The sequence below is a fragment of the Leopardus geoffroyi genome, chromosome B3, assembly GCF_018350155.1.
Source record: "Leopardus geoffroyi isolate Oge1 chromosome B3, O.geoffroyi_Oge1_pat1.0, whole genome shotgun sequence".
Classification (NCBI taxonomy): Eukaryota; Metazoa; Chordata; class Mammalia; order Carnivora; family Felidae; genus Leopardus; species Leopardus geoffroyi.
In genome coordinates, this window is record NC_059337.1 from 30,039,547 (window position 1) to 30,060,326 (window position 20,780).

The 20,780-nt window shown below is 49.1% G+C and overlaps 2 protein-coding genes across 4 annotated transcripts in view; one reads left to right on the forward strand and one right to left on the reverse strand.

The window, feature by feature from the left end:
- Positions 1–8,342, forward strand: part of PSTPIP1 (proline-serine-threonine phosphatase interacting protein 1) — a 47,242-nt gene extending 38,900 nt beyond the window's left edge. For all 3 annotated transcript variants that reach the window (XM_045448993.1, XM_045448994.1, XM_045448995.1), the window contains 7 exons: positions 1,888–1,967; positions 2,569–2,667; positions 3,735–3,831; positions 4,346–4,436; positions 6,698–6,753; positions 6,954–7,078; positions 8,040–8,342. In XM_045448993.1, the coding sequence (XP_045304949.1) occupies positions 1,888–1,967; positions 2,569–2,667; positions 3,735–3,831; positions 4,346–4,436; positions 6,698–6,753; positions 6,954–7,078; positions 8,040–8,171 (680 nt within the window). In that variant the 3' untranslated portion in view covers positions 8,172–8,342. The remainder of the gene's footprint in view (positions 1–1,887; positions 1,968–2,568; positions 2,668–3,734; positions 3,832–4,345; positions 4,437–6,697; positions 6,754–6,953; positions 7,079–8,039) is intronic.
- An 8,783-nt stretch (positions 8,343–17,125) lies between these two features.
- TSPAN3 (tetraspanin 3) overlaps positions 17,126–20,780 on the reverse strand; it is a 30,227-nt gene continuing 26,572 nt past the window's right edge. The window contains exon 7 of the mRNA XM_045448996.1: positions 17,126–18,020. Within this exon, the coding sequence (XP_045304952.1) occupies positions 17,928–18,020 (93 nt within the window). The 3' untranslated portion in view covers positions 17,126–17,927. The remainder of the gene's footprint in view (positions 18,021–20,780) is intronic.

Below are 20,780 nucleotides of genomic sequence, written 5' to 3' on the forward strand. Positions count from 1 at the left end.
ACAGAGAGAGAGAGAGAGAGAGAGAGAGAATCCCAAGCAGGCTCCTTGCTGTCAGCACAGAGCCTGATGTTGGGCTCGATCTCATGAACCGTGAGATCATGACCTGAGCCAAAATCAAGAGTCAGACGCTCAACTGACCGAGCCACCCAGATGCCCCATAACCTATCCTCATTTAAAAAGTTATTTTCTTGGGGTGTCTGGGTGCTCAGTTGGTTAAGTGTCCGACTTAGGCTCAGGTCATGATCTCACGGTTCATGAGTTCAAGCCCCGTGTCGCGCTCTGTGCTGACAGCTCAGAGCCTGGAGCCTGCTTCACATTCTATGTCTCCTTCTCTCTCTGCCCCTCCCCCACTCATGCTCTGTCTCTGTCTCTCAAAAATGAATAAACATAAAAAAATTAAAAATAAATAAAAATAAAAACTTATTTTTTTTGATGTTCCACTTGGATATTTTCTACTACCTTATCTGTACTTTTGCATCCCCTAATATGCTGTGGATTGCCTCTAGTGTATTTTTCATTTAGTTATTACATTCTTCAGCTCTGTTTGGTTCTTTTTTTAATATCTTCTATCTCTTTCAGTTCTGAGTTTATCCACTCTTCTCTCAAGTGTGGTGAGCATTTTTATGACTATTACTTTGAACTCTTTAACATGTAGACTGCTTATCTTTGTTTCATTTAGTTCTTTTTCTGAGGTTTTGTCTTGTTCTTTCATTTGAAACATATTCCTCTATCTCTCCATTTTGTCTGACTGTGCTTGTTTCTATGTGTTAGGTAGGTCAGCTATGTATGTCTTGTGGGTCCCAATAGGACAATCCTTCCTGGTCACTAGAACCAGGACTCTAGAGGTATCTCCTGTGTGGGCTGCATATGTCCTCCTATTGTGACTTGGCTGTGCCTGCTGCAGGCTTGCTGATGGGCAGGACTGGCCACCAGCATGGCCAGCTGGGAGGTTTGGCTGCAGCTGCTGCAGGTGTGCTGGTGGGTGAGGTTAGCCCCCAGCACAGCTGACTGAGTGGCTTGGCCACACTGTTGAATCCTTTTTTTAAGCAAATGAGTAAACTGAGACACAGAGAGGTTAAGTACTTACCCAAGGCCACACAGCCAAGAAGTGGTGGTGAATGCATTTCAACCCAGTCTATCTGGCTCCAGAGTCCAGGACTTTCACAACCACCATCATGGGAGACAGACCTGTTCATCATCTCTCATACACACACGCACACACACACACACACACACACACACACACACAGCCTTCTCTGGGTTTCTGTCTCCTCTATCCTTCATCTGATGCCAGAACCTTCCCAACACACTTCATCTCTGTTGGTACACCTCCTAGGGCAGAGAGCTCACCCCTATTGCCCCCTGAAAATGTTCTCCCTTTTTCTCTGCTTCTCCCAGAACCCAGCTGCTGCCTTGGCTGGCAGATACGTGTCCCTCAGATTTCTGGGAACGGAGGTCATGGAACCCAGCCTGCTGGGTTCCAACTCAACAGCTCCCCTGCTCCACCACCCCCCCACCCTGCCTTCAATGCTGCCCTTTCCAAGCCTCAGTTTCCCATCTAGAAATTGTGAGAGGGTAGGACCTGGGGGTGGCAAAGGTTTGGACTCTGATCTTGAGGTGTGGGCTCTACTGCAGCCCTGGGCAGCTCAGAGCACAGCAGGGAGCTGAGAGTCACCTCCAAAAAGAGCAGTACCAGAGTAAGTGGTCCTGACAGGCTTTTGGATGAGGCACCAGAAGTCAGGGCAGGTCTCTCTGAGGCAGGAGGAGGGACTCCGAGGACTTGGGGCAGGAGGGCACTCTGTGCAGGGGCACTGAGGGAGCAAAGGGGTAGAGGTTGGGGGTGGGTGTCTAGGCCTTGACCTCCCTGAGGACCACCTGTGCTTCCAGAGCGAGTGTACAGGCAGAACATCGAGCAGTTGGAGAAGGTGCGGGGTGAGTGGGAGCAGGAGCACCGGACCACTTGTGAGGTGAGTGACTGTGGGCATGAGGCCTGCTTCTCCTGCTGCAAAATGAGAAGGCTATCCATCCCTCCAGCTGCTTCATGGGGGAAGTGAGGCAGTAGTGGGAGGAAGGCCTCATTCCTTTATTCATTCACCCATCTGCTCTCTCTCCAGGCCCTGTGCTGGGCCCCTGTCCCAGGGAGCTCCCCATCTGGCTTTATGCCCTGATGGGGAGTAAGGCATCCTTCACCCCTTTTTGCTGAAGCCGGCCCTGAGGCTCAGAAAAAGCCCACAGCTTCCCTGGGTCCTGCTGGTGGACAAGACCTGGGAGATAGGCCTTAGGACTCCAGGTCCAGTTCTCCTCTCACAACAATGCCCAAGGGCTTTTTTTCTAGCATGTGATGGAGACTGGAGGAAGGGTGAGGGCAGGAACCAGAAGCCTCAGGGGCTGGCACAAAGGTGGGTGTGGGGATCCTCCAAGAAGGGCATTTCCTTTGGATTTGGCTTTCAGCAGGGGAGGGGGGGGCGTGTGGCTAGTCAGTGCCAGGGTAGCTGAGTGGGGCCCAGTCTGGCCTGACTCTGCGAGCCCCTCCTCACTTCTCACCTCCATCCCATCTCCACCTCGCAGGCTTTCCAGCTGCAAGAGTTTGATCGATTGACCATCCTTCGCAATGCGCTGTGGGTGCACTGTAACCAGCTCTCCTTGCAGTGTGTCAAGGACGATGAGGTGGGGGACTAAGGACAGGGTGGGGCAGAGAGTGAGCTGGGGGTGGAGGTGTGCAGATAGGGCAGACTCCAGGCAACAACATGCCCAGGTCCGTCTGAGTCCATCAACAAACAGCTCAGGGCTTAGCCTCTGCCCCTGGAGCCCCAAAGGACAGGGGACTCAGTACAAGGCCCTGGTCTCCTTGCCTAGAAGACTGCTGTTGTGGTTACCCTGGCATCTGCCTCTTTGCTCACCCCTGCTCCCAGGTCCTTGGCTCTGCTCTCAAGGCCACAGAGTACCTGCTTCCTGTTGGGGTCAGAAGGGAGCTTCTGCCCTTTGACGCTGCCCCTCAGAGGTTTGCAGAGAGGCTGGAGGACACTGGGCTGCTCTACTCCAGGCCTGGTGCTTGTAAGAGCCAAGGTCCAGTCCCTCCTCTGCCCCCCAACTCCCTGGGGTGTCCTGGTTCCCCTTACTGAACTCTACATGCCAGGAGTGTTGGGGTGGGTTCCCCCAGCAGAGAGGGGCCCCCACTTCCACACGAGGGGCTCTGACCTCTGTTAGTGGAGCCTGAGAGCCATGAGCTCTCTTGAGGTAGCCCAGACTCCCTGATGCCCACTGTTGTTACTTGCCTGAACCCTTCTGCCTGGACCACGGACTGGTGGTCTCCTTGTGGCAGAGGAAGGAATGGGGGCTTTGGATCCTCTCATTAATGCAAAGCCTGGCTACACTGAATTCTTGCTCTGCAACCTTGGGCAAATCTCTTCCCCTTTCTGAGTTTCCTCATCTATAAAATGGGGAAAGTGGTGTCTTCTTCAGAGGACAGGAGTGAGATAAGTCCCTTGCATAGGACCTTGTGCACAATAGGTGTTCAGGAAGTAGAAGAAGCTGTCAGCCAGGGTTCTGACCTCTCAGTTCCACGCCAAGGCCCCCAAATACAGGCACTGAGCTGTGCGCACAGGGCCCGTGAGGAGGCTGGTGGGGTGGAGGCCCCTGGCCAGAGTTCACACCCACTGAGGAGCAGGGCTTTGAAGAGGGTAGGCCCCAAGGTGAGGCCTGATCCCTCAGCCTCTGCTCTTGCCCACTGCCAGCTCTACGAGGAGGTGCGGGTGACGCTAGAAGGCTGCAGCGTGGAAGCCGACATCGATGGCTTCATCCAGGCCAAGAGCACAGGCACTGAGCCCCCGGGTGAGGCCCGGCCTGCAGGTAGACAGCCTCTGGGGCCAGGCCCATCTGTCCCTAAGAGGCCTGGCCCCAGTTCTCTGAGCCTCAACTGCCAGGACAAGGCTCACAGCTCCCTTCTGGGTGAAGGACCCTGGGCCAGACCCCAAGGAGGGGTCAGGGATGGGGCAACCCCCTGGTCAGGACCCTGGCCTGCTGCCTCCTCTGAAGCAGAGATGGCACAGTGCTTAAGAACACAACTCTCAGAAGGGGAAATAGAGGCGGGAGCCTTCTTACAGCCGGTTTGGTTCCACTAAATCATGAGCCCAGAATATTTGATCTCAGTGGTGCCCACAGTGGGGTGTGTCTCATCAAAGTGAGAGAGGCCCCCTCCCCAAGCACCAAGGCAGGCTAGGGCCAGAGTGGGTAAGTGGGGCCCCTGTCTGGGTCTCTGGATGGGGACAAGTCGGGTATCAGGTGGTGCAGGTCCCGCCTGCCCTGCCCTCGGTCACCCTGGGCCTCACAGGCTTGCTGCCCACAGCTCCAGTGCCCTACCAGAACTATTACGATCGGGAGGTCGCGCCCTCATCCGGCAGCCCTGGCGTACAACCATCTTGCGGTGTGATAAAGAGGTGAGGTGCCAGATGGGGCTGAGGAAGTGCCAGGAAGTGGGTCCGGCCCCTCCTCCTCCAAGTGTTTCTCCCACGTGTATTTACTGAGCACCTACTGCGGGCCTAGTGCTGGGTTTAGGTGTTGGGCATTCTTTGGGGACAGGACAGCCTCATTTTGGACTCATGACACCTTCAGTCCAAAGGGACCCAGACATTAAGCAAATAATCACACCCCATTTACTTGCCGGTGACTGCGCTCATAGCTCCAGGGAGGCCCCAGGCTGGCTTCCTTGTCCCTTGGGCCCTGCTGCTAGCCTGGGTTGGTACCCTTGACTGTCATGCTGTGGTAGTGACACTCCTGCTCGTGCAGGATCGGGACACAAGAGCAGACCTTATAGACAGTGCTCTGGGAGAATTCCCCAGGCCTTTCAGGGCCCCTTTCCTGGCCTGGCCGCAGAGGATCCTAGTGCCATGCATCACTGTGTCACCTGCACAAGTCACCTTCTCCAGGTCCAGAGCCCAGAAGTCATTGGGGTCAGACTCAGAATCCAAAGACCCTCTTGGTTCAGGCCTTAGGTGACAATGGTGACAGCTCGTTGAGAGCACCCAAGTTCCTGAGGGGGCCACGTGCCCTGTGTGTGTGTGGGAGGAGTCTGCATCTGTGGGTTTCATGTGGTGCCTGTGTCCCACTCCCACCCCGAGGCCCCTGTGATGCCCTCTCTCCATCCAGCCTCGTGCAGAGAAGGCCCTGCCTTCAGGAGGTAGGTAAGGATGAGGATGGGGTTGATGGACCTCTCAGCTCCCTGAGGACAGCTTATCTCTGAGGCTTCGGGAACTCCTGAAGCCTCCCCTGTAGGACACCTCTGGAGACAGGGAGTGACCACCTGTGCTCAGAGCAGGGGCACAGCATGCCCCTCCAGGAACCGTGAGAAAGCAAAGGCCCCAAGGGAGGGCAGTCACACCCTCACAGTCTTAGTGTAGTCTTGGGGGACTCAGGCCTCCCTGCAACCCTAGGAAGGACCTGGGTCTCAGCACAGATAGACAATTAAACACCTGATGGAAAAGCTCACCTGGGACAGTGTCAAGAAAGGACTGACACGGGTGCCTTGATGAGAGAGCGGTCCCACCAGGTGGAGGAGGCCTGGCTACTGGAGGGGATGGGCAGGAGCCAAAGCAGGGGAGAGCTAGAAGCCACGTACAGCTGAGGAGGGGTGGGCCAGTGGCCGGGAAGTGAGTAAAGTGTCACAGGTATAGACAAAGCTGGGGAAATGGGCAGCAGCCTCCATGAGCTCTGCTCCTCCCAGCCACAACCCTGCCAACTTTCACCCTGACTCTGGGTAGGGGCAGGACTCTGTCATTGGTGCTGAACCTGCACAGCCCGTATCATCAGTCCGGGTCCACACACCCATGTCCATGTGTTTCTATCCTGGGCATGTATCCTGGGCAGCCCCCTTGCACCTCACAGCCACTCACAGGCTATGCCTTGCACCATCTCTGTCTGTTAAAGCTTTCTTTCAGGGGGCACCTAGGTGGCTCAGTTAAGCATCTGACGTCAGCTCAGGTCATGCCTGGGATTCTCTCCCCTCCCCTCCCCCACTTGCTCTTTCTCTCTCTCTCAAAATAAATGAATAAACTTAAAGCTGCCTTTCAGGACTCAACCCCACCTGGAAGCCTTTCCAGAGGCTAGGAATAGCATCAGCCTCTACTTACACAGCCCTCAGCACTGCCTGCTTTGTGGGTACCCACGTCTGTCTCCCCAATGCCCCCAGGGTCTGCCTCTTGCTGGCTCTGGTCTTTTTATGCAGCAAACCCTCATGGCTGCCGCTCAGTCTAGGCATGAGCCAGGCACAAGGGAAGGGGTGAATTAGCCTGGCACTGCTTCCTAGTGCTGCTATGTACATTGGAGTCCCTACTTCCCATGGTCAGGGAGTGGCTGGGCTGGCCAGGTCATGGTGGAGCACAGGGAGAAGGTCTGACTAGGCCCAGGCAGGTGAAGGTCCCAGCAAGGCCCAAGCGGGCTGAACTCTGGAGGGCAGCCCCTTCACCTGTGGGGGTTAGAAGGAGGATGGAGCAGAAGTCTGGGGGCTCAGGGCCTTGGGAATGCAGTGAGGAGAGCCTGCAAAAAGCAGGCTGAGGAGGCTTAGGAGGGTGAGGCAGGGGAAGGACCACCCTCAGGCCTGACGGGCACTCATGTCACTCTGTGCCTAGAGGCCAGATGGCCCCAGCCCTGGGGCTTTGCTGAATCCCTCTCCCTCCCTACCTGCTTTGCTTCTTGCCCCCAGGTTCTCCGGGCTACTACACGGAAGTCCCAAGACCACATCATTGGCAGCCTCTGCAGGTTACTGGGAGTGATGTGGGGGCCCCCAAGCAACTGAACCCAGGGGAAAGGAGAGGACTCCTTTGTGGCACAGACGGGTTCTCTGCTTTTGGGGGGAGGCTGAGCCAAGTCAGGAGAAGCTCCATGCCAGGGGGGCCTCCGGGATCACTGCCTTTGAAAGGGGTAAGCTCCAAGCCTCACCTTGCTCTCCGCCTCCACAGAGACCCTGACCCCAACCCCTGAACGGAGTGAGGTTGTCTACTCTGCCATCACGGTGCAGGAGGCGCCAGGCCCCCCAAGCGTGCCAGCACAGGGCTACAGGGTGCTCTACGACTACACGGCCCAGGTGAGGCCCTCACCCCCTCTCCTCAGGCAGGCACAGGCAGGCCAGAGTGTGGAGTGAGCTGGGGCATGTGCCCCTAGAATAGCACCCAGCACTTGGCAGTGGCTGTGTATCTGCCAAGCAAATGTGGAACGGGTACGAGGGCCTGTGCCCGAAACTGTTCTCACACACACGCGGTGTCCAGGCATTCACGGACACTGTGTGCCTGGGTGTGCATGTGCAGGCACGCTGACAGCACCTGGGGCAACCTGCAGGAGATGGACCAAGGGTCAGACTCTGTGCCCTCAGACTGGGGCCACAGGCGCCAAGAACGAGACCTCGGGTTGGTCTTCTGAGGTCCATGGGGAAAGGATGGGTCGAGAGGCCATAGGACGGGTGCTCTGAGATCCTTGAGAGTCCAATCTGCTCCCTGCTTTGGTGGATGTTGTAGAGCCCCCCTCAGTCCACACAGAGGGAAGCCAAGAATCCCCTCGGGGCAGGCAGGCTGTGCCCTGGGTTGTGCAGACTCCCAAAACCTGGTTCTCGGTCAGAGGGGGGACAGGCCAGGAGAATGGGAGTGTGCTTGCATGACAGGGGCTGGCTCAGCAGCAGTGGGGAGGCTCTGTGTGGTGCGCCTGAGAAGGCTCGGAGTGTGGCGAACACACCTGACTGTGTAAGCAGAGCTGGGAGAGTGGGCAGCAGGGGGGAAAGTGGGGGAAGAAGCCTCAGGGTGAGGAAGGCCTAAAAATAACAAACCAAGGAGGACAGGAGGCCGAGTCCCACAAGACACCCCACACCCTACATGTCTCCGGAGGCTGCCCCAGCCAGAGCAGCCTCGTCTTGTGGCTCCAGGAGGCCAGGTGCGGCTCTGAAGACCTGGCCCACCGGGGAGACAAGTTCCCATTTACTGCTGGGGTGGGGGTGCCCACCAGAGCCCCCCTGAAAGGGCCCCTCCAGCCCAATGCACTTTCATTCTCTTGCCCAGAATTCCGAAGAGTTGAATATCTCTGCGGGAGACATCCTGGAAGTCATCCTGGAAGGGGAGGATGGTTGGTGGACAGTGGAACGGAATGGGCAGCGTGGCTTCGTCCCTGGTTCCTACCTGGAGAAGCTCTGAGGAAGGGACAGCAGCCCCCACCTGGACCTGCCCTGCCCTGGGGCCAGCAGAGTCCTCACTGCTGCCCCAGCCTTGCTGGGGCCCTAAGACCAAGCCTACACCCCAGGACATATGCTGGAGGCTCCCTGAACAGTCTCTCCCACAGGGAATAAAGGAGTGCATTTTTTCTCAGTCTGTGGGGGTCCCTTTCACTCTTTCTCCTGCCCCTGTGTCCAAGTACATCGTCCAAGATGAGGGAAAGGAGTGAATGGAGAAGTCCGGGGGAGCAGAGCTCACTTACTTCCAGTGTTATCACTAAGGCCCGGGCCAGTCCTGTCCCAAGGTCTGCTGGGGAGGGAGAAGAGCCCTGGCCCCAGTCTGGGAACTCCCATGCTGCCAGGGAGACACATTCACACACAGGCCAATGGGAGAAGGCTGTAGGGGTCGGGATGGGGGATGGCGATGAGCATGTGCTCAAGAGACCTGGGATGGGGGGACCATACTTTCTGGGGGCAGAGGGACTGGAAAGGAGTCTCAGAAGGGCAGTAGCAGACAGGGCACAGAGAAAAGAGCATCAGGGTGGGGTAAACGTGTGAACACAGGGTGGAGGTGGGAATGCCTGGAACATTCTGGGGATGAGCCAAGCTCAGTCTGGGGAGGAAATAGGTGATGGGTCCACTGGAGGTGAAGGGACCAGAGTGCAGAGTCGACAGGCTTGGAGCCTTGTGGGTGCAAGCAACCCTATCTCCCAGACCCAGCTGAGGCTCAGGGAAGGCACGGCTGCCTGTGCCGCTCCATCAAACATGGCATGTCCCACCCACGTAGGGGCTCCAGAGCCCATGCAGGCTGGCCCTGGGCCCTGAGGTTGCCGGGCTCTCAGGCCCCCAGAAACACAACTTCCACTGCTGGCCAAGGCCTGCCAAAGCCCTGCTCTGGCCACAGTAGGTGCCATCATTGCCAAAGATGTTGGGAGTGGGTGTTGGGGAGAGAGCCCATGGGAACCGGTGGCTCCTCATTCCTGGCACTCCCCCACTCAACTGTGGGAGCCCCAACACTGCCAGCACAACAGGCGCGACCAAAGGGGGTGGCGGGGGACACAGCGTTCTTCTGCACTGGGCACACCTTGAGAGATACTGCCGAGGAGGGTCACTATCCCCTGAAGACAGCTTTCTCTAGGACCGTTACTTCACTTATTCATAAACTTATATGGCCCACCCCATATGAGCAAGAGGAGTAAACCTCAGTATTGCTTTACTCAAGGAGCTCACGACCCAGTCAAGGGGATCAAACAGCCCAGAAATTTAATGACAGTACAGGAAATGTCCTGAGGTTCAGAGCAGTCACGAGACTTCTGGGAATAGGTGACCCAAGAGAAGCCAAGGCAACAGGAAGGCTGTTCCCAGAGAAAAAAGAGGGCTCCTTTCTGCTCCTGCCTGCCTCTGGTAGCCCACAATGGGCCGGAGAGGACGCATGTGTGTGATGGAGAAGGGAGTGAGGGTCAGCACTGGAATCCTCCAGGATTTAGAACTAGAAGATACTCTGGGAGAATCTAATCTGACCTCCTGCACAATGCCCTGCCTGTCACCACTGGGTACCCCAGTCGGCATCAACATCCCTGGTGACAGGCAGCATCCATGAAGGCCCATATGCCCGGGCAAATGTCAGGTGCTACGGTGGCAAAAATGAGGCATCTGACCAAGCTCCTCCCTAGGCAGAGGGTAAGGAGGGCACTGAGAAAAGGGGGCTGCCCCCCATGGCTATGCAGATTTCCAGCTTTGTGCCTCATCTTTTATCACGTGAGCAAGAAAGTAGGGGTGAATAAGTACACTTGGCACCTGGTGGTGGAGGGGATGGGCTCTGTTCTCTTGGGAGGGGTAGTACCTTTGGGGTGCAGCCTCTCACCTGTCTTGGGTGTGGGCACCACAGAAGTCCATCAAGCAATGAAACAGTTGTTTTCTACCCAAGTGTTACTCATGCTGGGGCCAGGCAGGGTGGAAAGGCATGAGGCAGCCCCCATGCAGGGCAGGCCTCCCAGAAGCAGGGCTCCAGCTAGCCCTCTGCTGGATACCACCCACCTCTGCTTCAATGTGGCAGATGGGATGAGAGAAAGGCTTTGGGCTTTTGAAAAAAATCAGACTAAGGCTTAAATCTTCCTGGAAATGTCATTGTCCCTTATAAAGCACATTCTACAAGGGAACTGACCAAACACCCTGACACATCTGACGTTCATAAATAGGGATGTTTGGAAAGGAAAACATAATCTTGTGCGTAATCTTGGTCTTCTACTCCCCTGAAGGAGAAAGGTCAGTGAATAAAGCCCTATGGAAATGCCTGCCTGCGACTGCCAGGCATGGGACCTGCCAGGCGCCTCGGAAGGAATTTGATCAAGGCCTCCTGATGACTTCTGTGACTGGCCCTGTATTTAATAATTGGGAGTGGAGGGGTGTTCAGGGGTGCAAAGAGCTCACTCACTCCAGAAGGGGTGAACAGATGCTGTAACTCCTCTGATATAAGGTAGAAAGCAAGCAGGTGAGAGTAGGCCCCAGATGCTAGGTGCAGACTGTCCAACATGGAAGTGATGGTGGCTCGTCTGGGAAGTGGCAAAGGGGCTGAAGAGCAATTCAGGAAGGCCAGGGAATGCAGATCGACAGGACTTGGTAACTTACAGGCTAAGAAACAGAAGTGGGAGGACTGGAAAGGAAGGAGGAAAGGAGCGACTTCTGAACTGAGCCAGGCCTTGAGGGCAGACGGGTCCTCCTGAGGCTGAGAAGGACATGGAGGAGGGGTCAGCGGCAGGGACAAAGCCTGAGCAAGGGCCCAGAAGAGGCAGGACAGCCAAGGAGACTGACCACCGGCGTCAGTCACGTATGGGCAGCCAAGAGGGAAGAAAAAGAGAAAGTTAGGTATCCGTGCTTTATTTGTTCCTTGAAAATACCTTGTCATCTTGACTGAGCATTCCATTCGATTACAGAGATTTTAAAAAAACCTTTGGCCTAGATATTTATCATCATTTCTGACAGGTGCTGCAGTGTCTACGGCCCCAGAGGGCGATGGATAATGAGTGTTAGATAACAAAGCCTGTGCTCTAGTCGTTCAGGCAGCCAGAGAATGGAGCTGAAAGCAACTCATGGGTCACAATTTATACCAGGGAAAAAACCCACAAATGAATCTAAGTCAGAGTCATGGCCTCTGCAGCTTTCTCCATTCTCCATGCACCAGGCAGGTCAGAACCTCAGCTGCCATGAAACAACTGCGTGGACGGACAGCCTCCCCGGCAGAAGAGATGGCGCCACATAAAGAGGGAGCTGGCAGCCTGCTTCCTGATGGATGACAGCCTCTGAAGTCAGAACATCAGGGTCCAAAGCCAGGCTCGTGCTTCCTTGTGTGGTTTTAGGCAAGTCACAATTTCTCTGGACCTCATCTTCATCATCAGTAAGATGGGTATAATCAGCCTCTTGTGTACCTGCTATCCTCATATAAGTTCAAATTAGATATAAGTACTAATTAAAAGCAAGAGATGACCATTTTGAACAAAAAGGCCTCTGAATCTTGGCATAATCATCCTCACTCAGCATGCCCTTTGGAGGGCTGTGGTTATGTCAGTAAGTCCTTCCCAAAGGAGACAAGGAGTAAAGAAGAAGCGATCTGCTTTTTGGCCAAACTAGATGCATGCCATCACTGAGCTCCAACACCTAATGCCAAAAACCTTCCCATAGTTATTCCCAGGCCCAGCCACATCTGCCTCAGTCTGGTGAACCAAGATGTCTGCCTATTTCCCATCCTGGCGTGTGAGGCAGTAGCACAGGCCCAGAACAAAGCTGCCATCAGCAAGTGGGCACACCACCCTTAACATCCTCACAGGATTCTCAGGACCCCAGGGATGTGGCTTTCCAACTGTGTCCAGCAAAGCCCCACTTAGGGGCCAAAAGGAGGAGGAAGGGAGTGCCGTGCCTATTTCAACTTGAACTCCACTTGTAGAGTTTATATGCTGGACTAGCAGTGGTTCTCAACCCTGGCTTCTCAGTGGAGTTACCTAATAAGACTTTTAAAAATGCTGATGCTTTGGTCCCACCTTAGATAGACTGAAACCAATTCTCAGCCGAATTTGAGCATAAATATTTTAAACATTCTTCTGGTGATTCTAATATGCAGCCAGCAATGAGGACCTTTCTGGCTAATGGGTTTTTCAGCTTTAAAAAAAAAAAGTAAAATGGAAATCCTATTCTTATGGCACCATAGTAACTTATTTTAGACATTCAGTGCCCACTAAGTGCCAGGTGCTGGGGATGCAAAGATAAACACATTTCTTTTCTATCCTATTATTTCCATATCTATTTTTCTTTCAGTGAATACACTCAGGAGAGAAGGACTTGTGTGTAAGTCCATTTCCCCAGGAATAGGAATGTACACAGCACTGTCCAAAAAGGTATTTAGCTTATTTGTACACAGCACTGTCCAAAAAGGTATTTAGCTTATTTTTGCAAGGTCACTAACACCCTCAGGAGACCTCAGACACACTGTAACAAAGAGCCACCCAGAATGTGCACATTATTTTCAAGAACTGCCCCCCAACCTGTGTTGGATACAAGATCAATGTATCTGAGGTGGAGGTGCTCCCTCACACCAACAATAACCAGTTAGAAAATGTATCAGGAAGATTATCCCACTCACAGCAGCAGACACTGAATTTCATAGAAAAGTTTCCTAAGTAAACTTAACCCTGTTAAGATATGTAAGGGGAAAAAATCCACTACCAAAACCCTATCAAATTAGGCAGATGACCGAAACTGGAAATCCAACAGATACAAATGGCTAAAACATCTTAATAGTAAAAGAATACATATTCTTATTTATTGGAGTGGAAGAAAAATAAAGGCTGATAATACACAAAATGTCAATAAGGGTATAGGAAAATGCACACTTTCATACTCTAGTGGGAATATAAATTAGAATAGCTTTTCTGGAGGGCGGCTGGACATAACCATGAAAAGCTTTTAATGTGCCTTTTTGTCCAGAGTAAATCCATTACTCCACTCTTGCGTCCACATAAAAATGCACAACATGGGGTGGTGAAAATGCGCTGGAACTAGAGAGGTGGTTGTGCAACGCTGAATGCACTAAATGCTGAACCATGAACTTTAAAATTGTTAATTTTATGCTATGTGCATTTAACTCAATAAAAATTTTTTAAAAATTAAAAAAAAGTTAAATGCTTAAAAGCATGTGTACAGAGGTCTGCACTGCAGCAAGGCTGGAGTCAATCCGAATGTCCATCCACTGCACACAGGTTAAGCATGATATTAATATACCCATGCAGCTGACAAACAAAAATGACAGAATTCTACATTCTGGTACAGAGTACATACTATGCTGTGAAGAAGAAAAAAAGACCTTGTAGAACAGAATTCATATATTAGCAAAAAGCAAAACTAAACCCCATCACCAAATGTAGTTTTTTGTATATGTAAATAGTCTGGAAGGATACACACCATCCCTAAACTTTACCTGTGGGTACTTTTTTAAAATAGTTGTATGGTTTACATTTTTTAAAGCACTATTACTTTTGTTAAAAAAGAATTATGAACAATTTTTAAAAGGGATTAAGACAAGCTCTGATAGGATGAGCGGCAAAGACACCCCTGTAGTAATGCACACAGCTAGTGTCAGGGACCAGGGATCCTCAGAGAAACTGATTCCAGGGCACCAGGGGTACAAGATAAGCCTGGGACATCTTGTTAAGTCAGAAATTACAAAAACGTTCAACAAAAAATGTCAGGACACAAAAAGCAACTTGAAGGGGCTCCCACTGGCCAAATCTGAAACTATATGAAAACCAAAAGCAAAAAAGGACAATAATGAATTATAGATCACTGGGAAAAAAAAAATGGGACTTGATCAGTCCATAATGAATATAAATGTGTGTGTGTGTGTGTGTGTGTGTGTGTGCGCGTGTGTATGTGTGTAGACATACATACATACATACATACATACATACATACATACATAAACTGGGGGAGAAGGCAGGGAGGACAGACTGGTAAACATGGAAGGAGTGCCGGAATGGAAAAAGTGTTTCACAACCATCATAGTAAAGATGAAATCTAAAACAACAATCATCATAGAGAAGATCAAATCAGGCCAGAATCAGCAATATTTGCTAAACCTAGGGGAAGTTTGGTGAGAAGCAGGATTTTTAAACAGTCTTACTGTATGGTCTCCAGAGATGGCCTGAGTTGGGAGAAAACAGTAACTATACCATTGAGAGAACAAAAACCACCTTAACTAATGTGTGCCAAACTCGCCCTTCCTTGCCATATAGAAGTGAGGACATTTCTCTTTTGCCAGCTGGAGGAGACTTTGTGTTTCAGTCTGGCCTGGATCTCAGCGGCATTCTCCATGGTGGCTCTTGGCTCTCCTGGCTCAGTGGTGGGCACCACTAGGGAGTTTATCCTGCAGCACAGGGCAGGCACTGCACTCCTGTCAGGTCCAACCCTCAGACTTGCAGGGCCCTCCTCTGACTTTCTCAGTTCCTTCCTTGTCCTCTCTTCCCTTGACCCTGGGAGTGGGAGTGGTTTCCTACTAAGCTGCTTTAGAGCTTTTTTTAAAAACCGCTTTTAGTAGCTAACCAATCTTTACCACTGTTAGCAACTGTTTATATTGTTTCCTGTTTTCATATTCCCCTCACTGCACCCTGAAGGATACACCAGGTGCCAGGTGATCAAAATTAACATCACCACGTCACCACTGTGGAGCAGATGGCATTGTGTGCTCCTGATTGTTACACCCTGAGAGGACACATGACATGGGTGGTGCTCCAGCCACCTGGAATGCAAAACCTAGTCTAATCAAGAAGAAACATCTGACAAACCCCAAACGAGCAGCAGCACTTAAAAGAAGGGACTGTATTCTTCCAAAATGTCAGTGTCATAAGTGACAAAGTTATGGCAATGTTCCAGATTAAAGGAGATCAAAGAGACAGGACAAATGATACCTGGGTCCTTTACTGGATCCAGAACTGGAGGAGATATGGTGTATAGGACATTATGAGGTCAAATGAAACACGAATGGTAGGTTAAAGTATTGTATCAGTGTTTAATGTGCTGAATTAGAATATCCTTATTCTTAGGAAATACCCACCAAAGTATTAGAGCTAAGGGCCATGAGGTACTTACAGAGGGAGCACATGCAAAAACACAAATGACAGATCAAACAGGGCAAAATATTAATAGATGAATCTATATGAAGGATATTTGGGCCTTCTATTCTTGTAATTTTTCTCTAAGTTTGAAATTATTTCCAAATAAAAGTAACTTTAAAAAAAGGCAATAGGATACAGCAGTGGCCCTCAACCTTCATGCTCTGGAAGCTACCCAGGTTCTGGGATCCAGGGGTCTGTAGTTCCCAAAGTTCTTTTAGGTGATTCCAATGTGCAGACAAGGGTGGGACAGCAACACAGCCTGGGAGCTCATCCATTAAATCCAGACGTAAAAAAATGGCTCTTTTGCCCTCTGAAGAATAAGCATTGGGGAACAGAGCCTCAGGTACTACAAACTCCCAGTCCACCATTAAAGGGAAGAAGCTGCGCTTTCACCAGGCAAGCAGAGAGGAACGAGTGAAGGAGACTGTGTGGAATTAGCCTCCTGGGCAAGTTAAAGGAACAGGCTAACAATTGGTACATTTTCCCCAAAGCAACTGCCTACTCTAGAGGCTCAGTTCTGCTGTGCAGAAATTGCTGAGGACAGCCAACATCGGTCCAGATATTGCTCACCCCAGCTCCAACCTGTGACGGGACAGCCAAAGAATGGTACGTATCGAAAACCGGAAGGGAGAAGAAAAGAGACAGGGCTGGGGGGAGAAGGTAGTAGTGAAAGGTCATGAGGACAAGCAAAACATTCCTGCCTACTGTGCAACCTGCAGGGACAAGAGATGGGATGAGTCAGAGGAACACAGCAAACCTCCTGTAGTTCTCAAAAACCATGAATGTTTTAGTTAACTTCCACTCTGTGAACAGGAGTTTGTTTTTACTCTTCTCAACGCCTCCATTTTCAGGCAGGACAGACCTGCATGATTTTCCCCAAATTGATAGATCCAAAACCGAATGTGAACTCATGCCCATAGATACGGTCCTTACTTGCTTCCTAGCTCTGTTACTAATTCTGTTTCCTTAGTTGACTGAGCCAGAAACATGGGCCTCAACCTAGACTCCTTCCTTCCTCTCCCTTTTCTCTATCCCATATGCAATCAGTGATAGAATTCCACCATCCCTCTCCCCACCTCCACCAATGATACCCTACCCCACGCTCTTGCTCTGTCGTGAGCCATTACACCTACCTCACGCCCCTTCAATCATCCTCCCTACTGCAGTCACAGACATCCACAACAGGCACACACACAGCTGCCTCATTTTCAAGTAACATTGAACCTCTACAGGATGTCGTGGGAGACCCTAGAGGACTTGGGCTTTGCCACTTCAACTTTTCCCAGCCCTGTTATTTTAAGCTCCAGGTACAACAAGCTACTTGAAGCTCCCTGCACACTCCAACCCATCTCGCATTCCTGTGTACTTTCTCTCACAAAGCCTAGCCAAACTCTGGGCTCAGGCCTCTCCTCCAGGAAGTTGCCTCTGACCTCTCTGGGTACCTCCTTTGAGCTCCCATTTTTTTGTTACTATAATCATCGCATTGTATGGAAATTAACTGCTTCTGTATATAGTCCTATGATAGGACTCCACATTCCTCCAAGACAAGGAGAGCATCATCACCGTATGCCCAGTGTCATGCACACGGTTAGGTGTTCATATTTGTAGGATATACTAGAGTGAAAAGCATCTCTGGCTTTTTGGATCCCAAGGCCTTTAGAATTTGGCAACTGATCTAATTAAAACACACGCAAATCATGTAGACATGCACCAACATTTAAAACATTACACTGCTGCTTGGGAACTGAAGTATCCCCAAATAATTAAAAAGTACATGTTGAGGGGTGATACAGAGTTTATTGAATTAGATCCTTCTATTTACAACTGAGATCACATCTACATACTATTTTGCTAGTCTACATGGGTACATTAATCCTAATGAGTTTAGACTTATGATGAATGGGCTCAGTCATACAAAAACACACACACACTCACACTAATTGCTTTAAAACAGTAGTGCATACATTATACTCCTCCTATAAAGCCAGCTTTGATTAAAAACTGCTAGTTTCAAAGATCAGTCTGATTTTGAAGATGAACCAAGAGACACACTGTATGATTCTAAAATCTATTTTAGCAATTTTATACAGTTGCTATCTTATTGGACTACAGTATATGTTTTTTAAAAGGACACTGATGAGGGGCACCATCTGGTGTTAACTTTAACCACAGCTGGTTTCCTCCCCCTCCCCCCAAAAACCTTTGGCCAAGAGTTCTCCATTGTGAAGACTGAAAGGGCCCCGGGACACTCCGGTAGCAGGCCCATTACTGCATGGAGGTAACAGAAGTAGGTCCAAGCCCTCCTTTAATTCTCCCACACTATGCAACCTGCAAATGGTTCTGAATTAGAACATATACTGCCATACTTAAAAACTTAGGGACATGGAGAGTCAGCTAGAATAAGGGAAAAGAAAGGCATAGGTGGGTTGGGAAGTAGGTGGGTACATGAAGAGCCAAGCTGCTTTGTCCAACACCTGTGTGCTTTAACTAAATGAACTCAGAGGCCAACGCAGTAGACCTGGCTCAATTCACCTTCCAAATCAGAACAAGACTAAAAAGCTTAGGCTTGCATTTTTCTACTATGCATAGGTTCCACCGGTGATGAGGAGCTCATAAGCAGGATCTCTACTCCTTCTGCACAATACGATGCATGCACACAGCATGCCCAGCAGCTGTGGGAAGAAAACAGAGAAAAAAGAAGGCTGAAGACCCTCTCATAGCAAGTGTATAATTTCTTTGTTGGCAATGGAGCTGTTTCAAAGTTCAGTGATCTCAAATCATCAAAAAAGCAATAACAACAGTAATAGAGATAATTTCTAATGAATATATTATCTTTTTAGGAACTGTTTAAATACCAACTTTTAGTTTCCCTGCCTAAGAACACCTAAGAACAATACACGAAGAGGAGAAATGGAAGGCTCTTCTGCCATTCCCACTCTTGATCAATAGCAGTGCTCTAAAAAAAAATAACTTTCTGCAATGATGGAAACATTCTGTATCTGATAGCAAAGGTCTAGGGAGTGGAATGACCAAGACTTTGTGAATTCAGGAAATTTACTGGTGGTCTTTTCAGACATCTGGATTTGGGGACGTAAGTTTTATTAACAACCACAAAATTCACTACATGCATGAACAGCCCAAAAGCCTTATGGTGGAGACCAATCAATTGGTCTGAAGGTTTTTGTTTCTTTCATAATTATTTACTATTTTTGAAATCCAGATTTGGCTCTGTGGCATTACATACATATTACTTTTTAAAGGTCACTCTTCCTTCATGATTTTATTTTAATAAGCCCTAATCCCTCTGTGGCAGCAAGCTGGAATTGTAATAAAGTCATGCCATGTTATTTTGAATAAGCAAGAGGATTAAACTGGATTAAAGAGAAAATGATTCTAGAATTTTTGACCTGGCTTCTTACAAAATATAAATAGTAACCAAAGAGCTAAATGAGAGTAACTTAATTTGCTGTTCTAACTTTTCATAATGGTTTCAGTTATTTGATTTTAAAAGGCAGGGCTTTCTGTACATATGGGGTCAATCAATTTCAACAAAATGTACCAGATCTATAAACAGGCTCTGAATGTTTGAAGTGGAAGATTACTAATGAGATACATATACAGAGAATAACGATGTCCTCAATCTGAATCTCCATGGTATAAAGTCACACATTCCAATTTCCAGCCTCAATTAGCTCACATTCTACCCATTCAAGATATATATTTGCTGCTTAAATCCACCAGTTTCATTACATCAATATTTGCTGAGTGCAGTAATAGCACAAAACACCTTGAAGACATTTTAAAAGTGGATATTGTTGAAAATTGAGTAAATATCTATAGCCAGTCTAGACATGTTTAGTATCTAATTCCTAAAGAAATACATTTCTACTCACTGTACATCCTCAAAATAGCTATAAAATCAAACAGAATTATGTTCCCAGGCAATGTTAAATTAAGCAATAAAAACGCTAAGCTCAGAAATTACTGATTTTCTGGAAAAAAAATCTCTCTTCCCATCCCACTTCCCTCACATTCCTTTCAGTTGGTTAACTTCTAGTGAAGGAGTCAGCACTCTCAAATGGGATCTGAAATAAGTATCATTTCTGTTCCTGAGTTTTATTTCAATTAAGTCAACTTGCACTGATTTTAAAACAATTAAATAAACTTGATAAAACCCTACTCATGCTTGGGAATGAGTCTGTTTATGAACATTAAACTCTACACATTAACTTCTTATATTCCAAACCTCATCACTAAGTGCTACAGGCCCACTTCCAAAGCTCTGCTATACTGAAATTTCACTGATTAAAATTTTCCAACAATAGACTTGGAAATATTTTAGCTTTAGAGTTTTTTCTTGCAATAAAAATTTGCCCTGCAATATTCAAGTCATGAGAACTAATCTGCACTTAGTCTAAATATAATACCAAGCAACTGCAAAAAATAACTGCTAAATACAGAGGCAAGTGGTAATTAAAAAAACTGACTGCCAAGATTAAAATGTTCTAGAATATACTATGTAGGGGACATTATGGGAAAATAGGTATTGTTTGTTATATAAGGTTTTGGAACTGCACACTGGAAACACCTTTTTCTGAGAAAAATGTGGAACTCTGTATCAAAAAGTCACTTATAGGGGTGCCTGAGTGGCTCAGTAGGTTAAGCATCTGACTTCAGCTCTGGTCATGATCTCCTGGTTCCATGGGTTCAAGCCCTGCATCGGGCTCTGTGCTGACAGCTCAGAGCCTGGAGCCTGCTTTATATTCTGTCTCCCTCTCTCTCCCACTTGTGTTTCTCCCACCCCCCTCTAAAATAAATAAACTTTAAAAAAAAAAAAAAAGGAACCAAAGGTTACATGCCATATGGTTCCATTCATATATTTTGAAATGACAAAATTTTAGAAATGGAGAACAGATTAATGGTTGCCCAAGGTATGGGGGGAGGAGGCACAGGATGGAGGTGGGTGCAGTTAGTTATAAACAGGTACCAGGTAGAATCCCTATGGTGTTAGAACTGTTCAGTAAACCCACCAGGTCATAAAACTGTACAGAACTGAACATACACAGGTAGAAATGAAAAATCTGAATAAAATTGGTGGATTGTATCAGTGCCCATACCTTCATTGTGATATACTACAGTTTTGCAAAATATTACCCCGGGGGTGGGGGGGGACTGGGCAAGGCATACAAAGATTTGTCTGTATTACTTCTTAAAAATGCACATGTATAGGGGTGCCTGGTTGGCTCAGTTGGTGGAGCATGCGACTCCTGATCTTGGGGTCATGAGTTTGAGCCCCACAATGGGGCTTAAAAAAATACATGTGAACATACAATTGTAACAATTTTATAGAACAGCAAGGTAGAAAACTGTATACCATAAGCTTCTATTTGCATAAAAAATATTTATGCGCTGTCTAACCACAACTACTTCTG